The 13,574-nt window shown below is 26.6% G+C and overlaps 1 protein-coding gene across 8 annotated transcripts in view; it reads left to right on the top strand.

Moving 5' to 3' along the window:
• Positions 1-13,574, top strand: part of LOC126898779 (protein timeless) — a 57,503-nt gene that overhangs the window by 28,808 nt on the left and 15,121 nt on the right. For 7 of the 8 annotated variants that reach the window (XR_007702376.1, XM_050673109.1, XM_050673111.1 and 4 more), the window contains 7 exons: positions 1,153-1,247; positions 1,317-1,508; positions 1,586-1,828; positions 2,134-2,260; positions 2,542-2,656; positions 2,746-2,953; positions 3,322-3,520. Coding sequence is in view for 7 of the 8 variants with exons in the window: in XM_050673109.1 (XP_050529066.1) it covers positions 1,153-1,247; positions 1,317-1,508; positions 1,586-1,828; positions 2,134-2,260; positions 2,542-2,656; positions 2,746-2,953; positions 3,322-3,520 (1,179 nt within the window). In the remaining variant the exon portion in view is untranslated. The remainder of the gene's footprint in view (positions 1-1,152; positions 1,248-1,316; positions 1,509-1,585; positions 1,829-2,133; positions 2,261-2,541; positions 2,657-2,745; positions 2,954-3,321; positions 3,521-13,574) is intronic. The other variant, XM_050673113.1, reaches the window with a different exon arrangement.

The following is a 13,574-nucleotide window of genomic DNA, read 5'->3' on the forward strand; positions in this document are numbered from 1 at the left end:
AAATGGGGGAAATATCCAAAAAAAATTACAAATTTAAAAATCGGTAAATTTTGTCATTTTTTTCACTTTTTTTTCTTAAAACTTCCATAACTTTTTCAAAAATAAACAAATCAACATAATTTTTTTTTATATTAAAACCTTAGATAATTCGCTTTCATTTGATATTATTTTTTTGAAAATCTAATACTTAACCTGCACATTGGGGGCGATTTAAAATAGTAACTTTTTTACAAAAAATAACTTTTTCAACTTAATTTTTGAAAATGTTCCGGAAATACTGCGTCCTTTAAACATATATCAAATTAAAGCTTATTTCATGTACTATAAAAAAAAAAAAAAAATTTGTCCCGATGACCTACCTTCTATGCACAAAAGGCTACCGTATTCAAAAATATGCTATTTTAACAATTTTTTTTTTATAAATTAAACACTATCTACAAATAATATTTGTATCCCTCTTTCAATCGACATACTTTATCTTAATCAGGATATAAATATGGAAATAGCAGATCATGTAGCTTTTGGAGTAATCCATCAATTTTTTTAAATTAAACACTATCTAAAGATTTGTATCGAAGCATTTTTTATGATAGTGATTTTAATCACTGTCAGATATCATCTATAATGGACCCAACTATGCCACGATCCCACTGTGCAAAAATATTTTTTTTTCTGTATTTAATAATTAAAATCAAATTAAATAAAAACATAGATTTGACATTTCATACCTAACTAAAAATAAAGTTATCTAATTTCTTTTTTAGTAATTTAATTTTGAAAATGTAACTAGAGTTTAATTGCAGGAGTAGTTTTTCACTTCAATTACGTATGTAAAATCTAATTGATTAACTAACCGAGTAATAAAGTTTTTACAAAGTGAGACTGATTTAAATTGTACTAAATAACCATGATATTATAACCTAATATCGAGTACCAAGTAAAAATATGATCAAAAATCGAGCATCGGATAAAAATTTCTTTGCAAAATAAGTACCGATAAAATCGAGTCTAAGAAAAGCTATTACATGGTTTTTTATTGACTGTTAGATATACAGAATATTTCTAATAGATATAATTTAAATGAGGGATAATAGACAGTCTATGCTATGTTAAAACAATGAACTAGAAAAATATAAACATTCTTATTGACAGGATAGTGAAGAAGCTATGGATACACAGTACATTGATATTAATGATGTAAAATCTCAGAGTGTATTCAAAGAACCAGTTTCTGTCAGGGTTGATTGGTAAATTGTAAAAAATACACTTACGTTTATTACTGCAGAATTTACTTAGGTTATATTATTTTCTTCTAGGGAACAATTAAATAACCACAAAAAAAATAAATTAAATCCTCATGCAAATGAAGAAATTTCTTCGATAAAACCTAGTGAAGTTGTAGTTAACCAAAATAACAACGCTTATAATAAAATATCAGATCCCCAACCTTTATTTAATAGCAATAAAAAATCTAAAACGCGAATGAAAAAAGTGACCAAAAAATCAAAGTGAGAATATTCATAATAATTATAAAGTACTCGTTTTTATTATACGTTTATTATTATTTAAGTTAATTTTGTTTTAGATTAAATGTAGTTCGAGTGTCGCCTGCTATTGGTCTTACTCCGACTGAGGATCAAATATCACATTTGCTTCAAAAGTTTACGATACACTTTTTGCGCAACGGTTTCAATACTCTAATTATTGAAGTTTACAACCAATTAAATTCGAATGCACACCACCATATCGACACTTCTCTATATTTTTGGCTTCTCACTTATTTTTGTAGATTTTGTAAAATAGTAGAAATCGATTTGAAAATAGTTAGGTGAGTTCCAATCTAATACAATAAATTAATTTGATATTGATAACAAAATTACAAGTTTTTATTATAATTCATTAGAATAGTGATTATTATTTATTTAAGAAATTTGAATGATCCTAATTTTAAAATTGAATGAAATAAAATATGGACAAATCAATTAATTTTTGTTTTTATTTTGGTTATAAGCTAATAATACGAATACTTTTATTTAAGATAATTGTACTGTTTATTGATTATTCAAGATTTAAACATTAAAGTACAATATTCATTAATAAAAATATATTTTTTGTTCATGTTTGTTTTTGCAGAAAAATCGTTTCATTTCAGTTGATTTCATTCATGGCTCATGAAGGGCTCAAAGTATTAGAACATCTGATGGTAGCTAAACGGCAAAAAGCTCATGATATTCATTTGCCTGTCCGACACTTACATCTGGTAATTGATTTATCTTTAATTCCTTTTGACAAACAAAGCGGCGCTATGAGTCAGGATTTCATAATGAGGGGATGGGTAGTGAAATAATTTACAAAATTCTATACATTAGACTTTGTTGTTTGCTTATCACTTAATTTTAAAAATAATTATTGCTGTCAATGGGAGAGTCGTGGTATCTGTGCTCCATTGGCTATGCTACTATCGAGATTAGAAAGACATTTGTCACAAAGTGCTTCAAATATCTCTTTTAATTAAGTGGTTTAAATGACATCTTATTCTAGGTAGTAATGGCTATTAAAGAAGTAATCAAAACAATTGAGTATTATAGACAATCCGTTGTCGGATTGTCTTCTATTTATGAAGATTTCATTAATAATTTGAAAATAGATCTCAAAAGTAGTTATAAAGTTTCTTATTTTGAAAATTTAATTTGACTTTTTTAACTATTTATTAATTATTTTTTTATTTAATATTGTATTTATTAGATTCCGGTTTTAATTCGCCAGATTCTATCTCCTGGGCACAAGATTTTAAATCATTATTTGCTCTACTCATCCGGCATTATGATAAAGATATACAGACAATTGAGTATTTGCAGGACTTGATAACCACAAACCATATGGTGCTAATATTTTTTGATAACATCAAACATTTTTGCAACCTCAAAGAAAGCATACGAGCACATGTTAAAAAGTAAACGTATCATAAAATTTCTATATGTATATATTATTTATCTGTGGCATGTATCTAAAAGCTCATACTTCACAAAAATACGATTTTTATCTGTCATATACCAAAAAATGTGTGTCTATTTAAATAATAATGTAGGTTTTTGCACTTCAAAATTTTCGATTTTCATAAGACGCATTTAAAATTAAAAATTTATTTTTAATCTTCTAAAAATTGCTAAAATTTATATACCAGATTTTAGAAAATAAATATGTAAATATACTTACAACTTATTGAGTATTCATAAACAGATTACAATAATTCTTACTTCTTAATTATTAATATAATTATTCAAATTAAGTTTTTATATTAAAATTATTATTTTTATGAAGGTTTGCGGCTCCTGACATAATGCTTAATTATGGATTGGTTTTAAAAAACTTTATTACTAATGATGAGTTTGTTAATGAAGCTATTTTAACTATGATGCACCACATCGTAGGAGAAGTTGAAAACACTACGGTTCTCTACCAACCACTTATTCTAAAGTCATTTTTACAGATAATGGAAAAAAAAGATGAATTATATGAAGTATTAAAAATGAATTATTAATAATAATTTATTACACAAGGTCTATTCAAAAAGTACTGGACACAATTACTTTTATAATTAAATCTATATATATATATATAACCGCTACAAATTATTATATATATACAAAGTTATTTACTTATCATGAACCTTTTAATTAATCGAAAAATAAAAATAATATTAATCATTTTTTTTAGTATCTTTTAGTTCAATGTTTCTCTCAATTTCTCAATTATAAAGTTTTTTTATGTTCATTACTTATACCTTATAATGGTGTCTATGTTAATTTCTCAAAAGGTAACACCACTAATTAACTAGCTTATTTAGTAGATAATAATCTAATTGTGAAAATGACTCGTCGATGAAAATTTTTAGACCAGTATTTAGGTTATAGTTTTTTTAACACGCTTATATGAGTTTCACATGTATGTTGTGTGTTATTTGTAACTTTCCACGCGCACGTGTCTACGGCCTTGAGACTAAACGGTCGTAACTCATTCACCCCACCCCGCTCACCCCTCGTCGACAACAATATTTTCCAACCCTTAGACAAGCGCGTGTCATCAATTATATATATACAGGGTGATTTTTTTATCATAACCCACTCAATTACTTGCAGAATAATAATAATTTAAACATTTTTTTTTATTACTATCTTTAGTTACACATTATTCTTGAATTATTAACTATGTAATACTTTTTAAGTTCATCCCTTATGCCTTAGAGGGGTGTCAACTTCGTTTTTTTAAATGGTAACACGTATTTTTAATTTAATAAAATGTTTGAGTTTTTAATTTAATAGTAAATGGCATTTGAATTTTTAATATAACTTAATTCGTTTATTAGATATAATCATTTAAAGTTTCAAATTTTTGAATTAATATACAGGTATAATACACAAGGGATTACAAATATAGGTAGCTAATTGGTTTTTTATAACATCGATATTAGCAGGTACACAGCATTGTTATTATCAATTGTAGTAAGGCACATTGTTATGAGTTTATAAATACACTAACTGACAATACAGAAAGTATATCTATTGATAATCATAATTGATAATAAACAATCCGTGAATGAGACAGCAATGTCATAAAAATCCAATTAGCTACCTGTATTTACAATCCCATGTGTATTATACATGTATATTAACTCAAAATTTTGAAACTTTAAATGTTTATATCTAATAAGCTAATAAAGTTATATTAAAAATTCAAATGCCATTTACTATTAAATTAAAAACTCAAACATTTTATTAAATTAAAAATATGTGTTTCCATTTAAAAAAACAAAGTTGACCCCCCTCTAAGGCATAAGGGATGAACTTAAAAAGTATTACATAGTTAAAAATTCAAGAATAATGTGTAACTAAAGATAATAAAAAAAAAAAATGTTTAAATTATTATTATTCTGCAAGTAATTGAGTGGGTTATGATAAAAAAATCACCCTGTATATATAAATAAATTTTTATTTTGATTGACCAATACCGCACGCGTGTAATGCACCTTACGTATATATATTTATATATTCCTACCGCCGCTTCCGGCGTTTATACCTTAGGTATAACGTACCCCCGCCCACAAAACAAGGATATACCTAGTGCATGATACGTTTACGTACTTAAGTCGCTTTACATGTATATATATATATTCGAATTACTATTAAAAATATATATTAACACGCTTTACTCTCATTAAGAGATATAGAGTGTATTCATTACGATTACAAAGGATGATTTCTGTATCGTCATTTTTCGTCACTACCTCCATGTTCCGGGAATGGGTAATTTACACGCTTGCTGCTTTCCTTGGATGTGGTAGCCGTTTCTCAGACTCTCTCCCCAATATCGAACCCTGATTTCCCGTTACCCGTAACAACCATGATATTGATAGTAACATACTATCAATTATTGTTCATTATTGTTTTAAGCTTATTTTAAAAATTATTTTTAACTTTTTAGTTCGATGTACTTTAAAAGCGTGTTTTTTTAGTTTTTTTAAACTATATTTTTTTCATAATTAGATCATTATAAGGTATAAGTAATGAACATAAAAAAAACTTTATGATTGAAAAATTGAGAAAATCATTGAACTAAAGGTGTGATTTCTATGCACGCATCTAGAAACGCGCAGCCAACATTACATTATACGTAAATAATTAGGTACATACACTAGGGTGGAACGAAATATTGAAAATGTTGATAATTGAATTCTAGTAGATAAAAAAAAGTTGCAGTTTAGTCTCCTTATTATGGGAGATAAAAAAAAATTTTTTTTTTATACTTTCGGGTGCCGCAAGAGGGTCGAAAATTTGACTGTGAGGGTAATTTTTTCGTTTTTATCACTTATCTTTTAATCTATTCTATTCACAGGAAAAATTATAGAATTAAACTTGTAGAACTAAATGTTTACCATAAAAAATATTATTAGCAAAAAAGCCGTATGTATAATACTTAGTCATTAAAATTAAAAAAACTTGGATAATGAATCACAAATTTTATTGTATAAAAAATACAATAAAAATATTTACCAGACAATAACAAAATAACATATGTGCTATTTCTAAACCGGTATAATGGTTTACAAAAAAAAAAGTCGGTTGATCCTATAATATATTTTATATTCATCTGATTAACATAATATAATAGTAAAAAAGAACCCAGCACAGTGGTGACGTGGCATAGTTGGATCTAGTATAATGATATCTGACAGTGATTAAAATCACTATCAAATAAAACGCTTCGATGCAAATCTTTAGATAGTGTTTAATTTTAAAAAATTGGTGGATTATTCCAAAAGCTACATGATCTGCTATTTCCTTATTAATATCCAGAATGAAAAAGGGATTATTAAAAAATATTATTTCTCATAAAAAAATTATTTTGAACCATACACTTTTCAATAAGTTATAGCATTATTAAGTTAAAAATATAAAGTTAAAAATTATTTTACAAAAATCGTAATTTTTTATTAACTTTGATGTCTATTTTCACCGTGAAGACAAGTCCAGAGGTCAATTTTTTTTTTTCATAATGATTTATATTACATTATCTTTAATTTAAGATATATATAAAAGTGTCAGACTTTCCGGAACATTTTCAAAAGTCAAGTTGAAAAAGTAAATTTTTAGTGAAAAAGTTGTCATTTTAAATCCCCTCCTGTGGCAGGTTAAGGGTCTATTTTACAAAAAAAATATACCAAATGATAAGTAAAGACATCAAGCATCTATATAAAAAAAAAATTACTTATCCATACATTTTCCAAAAAGTTATAGCATTATTAAGTTAAAAATATAAAGTTAAAAATTATTTTACAAAAATCGTAATTTTTTATTAACTTTGATGTCTATTTTCACCGTGAAGACAAGTCCAGAGGTCAATTTTTTTTTTTCATAATGATTTATATTACATTATCTTTAATTTAAGATATATATAAAAGTGTCAGACTTTCCGGAACATTTTCAAAAGTCAAGTTGAAAAAGTAAATTTTTAGTGAAAAAGTTGTCATTTTAAATCCCCTCCTGTGGCAGGTTAAGGGTCTATTTTACAAAAAAAATATACCAAATGATAAGTAAAGACATCAAGCATCTATATAAAAAAAAAATTACTTATCCATACATTTTCCAAAAAGTTATAGCATTATTAAGTTAAAAATATAAAGTTAAAAATTATTTTACAAAAATCGTAATTTTTTATTAACTTTGATGTCTATTTTCACCGTGAAGACAAGTCCAGAGGTCAATTTTTTTTTTTCATAATGATTTATATTACATTATCTTTAATNCTACGAAGACAAGTCCAGTGGTCAATTTTTTTTTTTCAAATTAAAGTACATTACATTGCCTTTAATGTAAGATATATAAAAAAGTATCAGACCTTCTGGAACATTTTCAAAAGTTAATTTTTTGTGAAAAAGTTGTCATTTTAAATCCCCCCTGTGGGCAGATAAAGGGTCAAATTTACAAAAAAAAAATACCAAATGATAGGTAAAGACATCAAGCATCTATAAAAAAAAAAGTTATATTGATATGTTCATTTTTGAAAAAGTTACGGCAGTTTTTAGTAAACAAAATTTAAAAAAATTGGAAAATTAGCGATTTTTAAATTTGTAATTTTTTTGAAGGTTTCCCCCATTTACGGGGAACGAGGGAAATTTTTTCAATTTTTAAGGGTAATGTCTTCGACTAGATACGATTTGTGATCTTTTGACGTATCGTTGAAAGAAATCCGTTCGGTGAGAGCTGAAAAAAAGTGGTAACAGACACAAAAAAAAAAACATCATAGTAAAACCAATACCTTCTCAGCTTCGTATCGAAGCTAATAGATTTTTTGGAATATTAATAGTAGAGTGGAACGAAAACAAATTTTATTTTGCAAATTCTAATATTACTAAAAAGTTGTAGTCCATAATCAAATATGTGTATAAATAATCAGAATCTTAAAATTATTACAAAATTTTACGAAATTTACAGAACACATTACTTAAGAGTTTTATATATATTTTTGATTTATTGTAATGTATTAAATTTTTATATAAGTAAATTTTTTAACTTAAACATTAACATTAACGTAAACATTAACTTAATTAAATTGAAAATATTTTTTGGAATTAAAATGAGGCATAATCAGGGTCGCATTTAGGAATTTTGCCGCCCCCCAAAAGTGTTGGATTGGGTTTTTTAGTTGGCGTATTTAATAATTCCGAATATTCAATTAATTGATTTTCATTTGCCATGGTTTCAAAAGTACTATGTAGAGGATGTTCACTAAAAAATTATAAAATTTTTCATTTATATAAAACTGAAATAACGTACAAAAGTTAACATTTGATTTTTAAATTACTTTTTATCACTAGACTCATTTAAAATCTGTTCAGCTGTAGTCTCTATTTCACTTGGCGAATTGGAGATTGATTGCCAAAAAATGAAGTTAATTTTGCGGTTTGAGAAATGACTTTTTGTTCTTTTTCTAATTTTAATTTAGCAACTTTTTTATAAGCACTTCCACTTAAACGTTTTCTGCTATCACTCATTTTAATACGTTAATAAATAATAAAATATACAAATAAAAAAAAACACCTCAACACATTAACTCGGTCACTTGTAGTCGAGTACTAAACACAATGAGCTGTCTGTACACAACACATTATTAGTGTGACATTATTAGATAGTAATTTTGTGAAAAATGAGACAAATTATTGTGTTTTAACTTTCTTAGTATTCCAATAATAATCGACTATCAACGGCCGACGACATCCATAAAACCAGTTTAAGGGAGAAAATATCAATACTTTGTTAAAATTAGATAAAAACATGAATCAAATAAATTGCCGCCTACTTTATTTATAGTGCTGTTGATTATAAAAATTACTATGTATAATCAATACTATTATCTAACTACTAACTGTAGTCTATGTTGTTATACAGCTTTGATATATCTTCTTTTACATTTATATCTTTGTACACGTTTTAAATTAGAAAATAATAAAGTAATATTTTTTTTTAGAAATAGATATTTTTGTTTCATAAAAATAAATTGTTCTGTTTGAAAAAATTTAAAATTAAATAAAAATAATTAATTTTTAAAAATTGTATACCTATTAAGATTTTTGCCGCCCTTCAAAATTTGCCGCCCGGGGCAAATGCCCCCAATGCCCCCCCCCTAAATGCGGGCCTGGGCATAATCCTACGAGACTCAATCCTAGCCCTTATAACATCATCCCTTCTAGCTTGTCCGCATACAGCTGCAGATGCTTCAGTTACTAATTTTACGCTTCTTTCGACAGCTTGTGTATGACAAGGTAAATAAAAAATTTCTAAGGTGTTATAATTTTTCCTGTGAATAGAATAGATTAAAAGATAAGTGATAAAAACGAAAAAATTACCCTCACAGTCAAATTTTCAACGCTCTTGCGGCAACCGAAGGTATAAAAAAATTTTTTTTTTTTATCTCCCATAATCAGGACTTAACTGCAACTTTTTTTATCTATTAGAATTCAATTATCAACATTTTCAATATTTCGTTCCACCCTAACGTACACGCACTTAGATCAAGTCCTTATTTGTTGATCCTTGTAGTTGGCATTTTTTAGGTCATACAAACATGGAAGTGCCCTTACACATTGAGCCAATTGTATGTCTTCTTCTACTGTGTATAACACTTTAGCAGAAAACATCACACGGCGTTTACAAAATGTCATACTTTGAAAATTAAAATATGAATGATAAATTAATAAAATAATAATAATAATATATTAATTACAACTACAATCCACGAGCAGGTAATTTATGTGGCTGTTTTTTTTTTGCTTTTTTCTATATTTTTAGCTTTTGGCCGCGCGGCTCGTGCGATTTGACTACTCTCGAAGCAATTGTCGTCGCGCGGCGCCAGACGCGGTCATAGGAATTGGTTATATTTAAAAACAAATAAAGTAGTACCTGCGCGGCTAAATTTAAATTGCGCCGCGTCCGTCGCGCGTCGATATACGCGTGCATAAGAATCACACCTTAAAAGAATAAAAAAAAATTATTACTATTTTTATTTTTGGATTAATTAAATACTTCATGATAATTAAATCACCTTATATACAGTGCGCATGGGGACGTAGCTCCTATACTTTTTTTTTAATTTTTTTGCGCACCCCAACTACTTTTTTTTATGAGGACTATGGAAAATACCACCTCTTTTTTTTTTAATATTAGTATGATAATGAAATATAATTTATTAATAAATACTAAATAAAGTAATGAGTAAAATAAATGCTTCAAAATGCTAGGGACGCAGTTTTCAAATTGTTAAGTTGAGCTCCCCTACTTATTTTTGGCCAATTCGAGCACTGCTTATATACATATAGGATAAAACAGATCATACTAATATAAATATATATTTTTACACTATAATGTGTGTTATCTTAAATATACTAAAAATGGCTTGATATTTGTTTAATATCAACACTTCCTTTTAAAAAACACATGTTTATCTTCAATTTTTTTATATCTAATTACTAACATTACTGTAAGTCCGTGGTGTTGGCTTAGTTGTTTATTAACTGTTTTTTGTTGGTGACATACTTCGGTGAAAACGCTTCTTCATTGAACTTTTTACAATTATAATGATAACGAATATTTATATGTTTAGTTCGTTTATGAAATTTTGAATTCTTCACTAATTTTTATAGAACTTTGGTTATCCACATACAGGTGTGTATACAAAACAGGTGTCTCTCCCTATTTTTACAGAAGAATACTTGAAGTAGCATCAATCATGTTAGTTCCTATACCACCTGACTCACTCTGGACCATACATCATAACTGGTTTCACTACAGTCTTATAGAATTTACTTTTCAGCTTCATTGGAATATTTTTATCGCACAACACACCAGACGCTTCTCTCCACCGCACTTAATCCTGTGTCTTACATCCTCGTCAATACCACTGTTCTTTTGCACAACTGATTCTAGATACTTAAAACTTTCCATCTCTCCAATCACGTCCTCGCCTATTGTCACGGGTCTCCTCATTTCGCTTACCTCGTATTCTCTTTTGTCAAACTCGTACTCTATATACTCTGTCTTACTTCTACTTATTCTTAAACCCTTTTCTTCAAAAGCTGATCTCCACAGCTCTAGCCTTTGATTAATTTTCTTCTATTAACACTATATCGTTAGCAAACAACATGCACTACGGCACCTCTCCTTGTATTTCACTAGTAATTTCTATCATCACCATAGAAAATAAGTAAGGGCTTAGAGCAAAATCTTCTGTTACTCCTCTCACACTATTTACCCTGGTACAAATGTCATCATACATATCCTCTATTACAAAATGTACCTTTTAGGTAATCCTTTTCTCATTAATAACCATTTAAAAATATTTCTCGGAATTTTATTATACACTTTCTCCAAATTTTCTAAAAATTTTAATTTAATATGTGATCATAAATTTTACTACCAGATAATTTAAAATGACTTATATTAGACGTTTTCTTATACCATAACTCATAAGGTGTTTATCCTTCATGACCCGATTTCCCGTACGATCTAATACATATACATACAGATGTATTTATTACTTAAGCCCATAAATATTTTAATAAATTTTTACTTTATAACATAGCTCTAGCTGCAAAATAACTGTTTTAGTTGCTTACTCAAATTTTCCAATTTTGATATACAGGGTGGCCCACCACTCACTGACAACTTAAATAACTTTTGATCCAGTTAATATTTTTAGTTTATTTTTTTTTTAAATAATAGTTATACGTTAGGTCTATAGCTATATCTCAATAATTAATTTTTTTACATTTTATTAAAAATATTAATTATTTTTAAATTTTAAATAAAATGTAAAAAAAAAATCTAAGATAGCTATTTTGTAGAGTAGAATTTAAGAAAAATTTTAGTAAAAAAATATCTTATTAATATTCAGTAGTAAATATTCTGTAGCGTTTTGAAGTTTGTAAAAATTTGAATTTTCATGTACTATTTTACGGTTATAAACATTGAAATACGTATTGAGAAAAGGACAGAAGAAAACGCTATCTTTTCATGATTACTGTGTATACATATGATGATAGTGTGTATACATTACAAACTTGGCATAAATACCATGATAAGAAATTAGATAAGGCAATTATTACTTATCACTCTCATTCAAAAGTATATTGAAAAGATAGCGTTTTCTTCTGTCCTTTTCTCAATACGTATTTCAATGTTTAATACTGTAAAATAGTACATGAAAATTCAAAATTTCACAAACTTCAAAACGCTACAGAATATTTACTATTGAATATTAATAAGATATTTTTTTACTAAAATTTTTCTTAAATTCTACTCTACAAAATAGCTATCTTAGATTTTTTTTTTACTTTTTATTTAAAATTTTAAAATAATTAATTTTTTTAATAAAATGTAAAAAAATTAATTATTGAGATATAGCTATAGACCTAACGTCTAACTAATATTAAAAAAAAAAATCAGCTAAAAATATTAACTGGATCAAAAGTTATTTAAGTTGTCAGTGAGTGGTGGGCCACCCTGTATAGTGTGTCATTTTGATCCATAACATAATTATAAAATGTTTACTGGAACAACAACGTAATTTATTTCACATACCATTTGCTGTGTCATAATTCATTATGTACTTTAATGTTTGTTCATATACCGATGTAACTATAAAATGTTTGTGCCTTAGCATCTGCCATCAACCATTGTTTTTGTGCTTGACTTAAACGCAACTGAGCTTCTGCATCTAAATATACTACTAATACATATACTACTAATTAATAGTATATAAGCGAAAGAGATAAAAATGTTTTCATGGAATAAAGTGTCCCAAGAAATTCGGGCGGAGTGCCAAGCAAAAAAAAAAAAAAAATCTCATAACTCAGTAAAAAATCAATGGTTTTTATGATATTTTTAGAACACCTTTGGAATTTTTTAGGCTTGGTAAAATGTTCAGATTATAAATAGAAAAATGCTGGTGGCAATGAGTATATACAATATTATATAATATTATATTTATATAATAATATATTATTAGCTATTATTGGTAATATTGATATACTACACAAAGACATTAAATTAATGTTAAATATGTTAGTATAATAAAAATTGATCACTTGTGGCTAGTTAATTAAGTAAAATTAAAACTATATTAAAAATATTATTAATTTAAAAAAACTAAAAAATATTAAAAATATTAAACTCAAAAGCCACAAAATTTTGTGGCTTTTGAGTTTAATATTTTTAATATTTTTTAGTTTTTTTAAATTAATAATATTTTTAATATAGTTTTAATTTTACTTAAATATGTTAGTGTTTAAGAAGTTCTAAAAATAATGAGTAATCGAACTTTAAGTCGATAGATCAATTTTATATCTATTAAAACGTCTTACGACAAGGATTTTAAATGTCAGATATCAATGAATACTAATTTAAAAAATTTACACTTTGTTGATTCCTGACTGTACTTAATTTGTACTTTTAGCTTCGATGCGAAGCTGAGAAGGTATTGGTTTTACTATGATGTGTTTTTTTTTTTTTTTTTTTTTTTTT

The sequence above is a fragment of the Daktulosphaira vitifoliae genome, unplaced genomic scaffold (genome assembly GCF_025091365.1).
Source record: "Daktulosphaira vitifoliae isolate Bord-2020 unplaced genomic scaffold, ASM2509136v1 Scaffold_2, whole genome shotgun sequence".
Lineage (NCBI taxonomy): Eukaryota > Metazoa > Arthropoda > Insecta > Hemiptera > Phylloxeridae > Daktulosphaira > Daktulosphaira vitifoliae.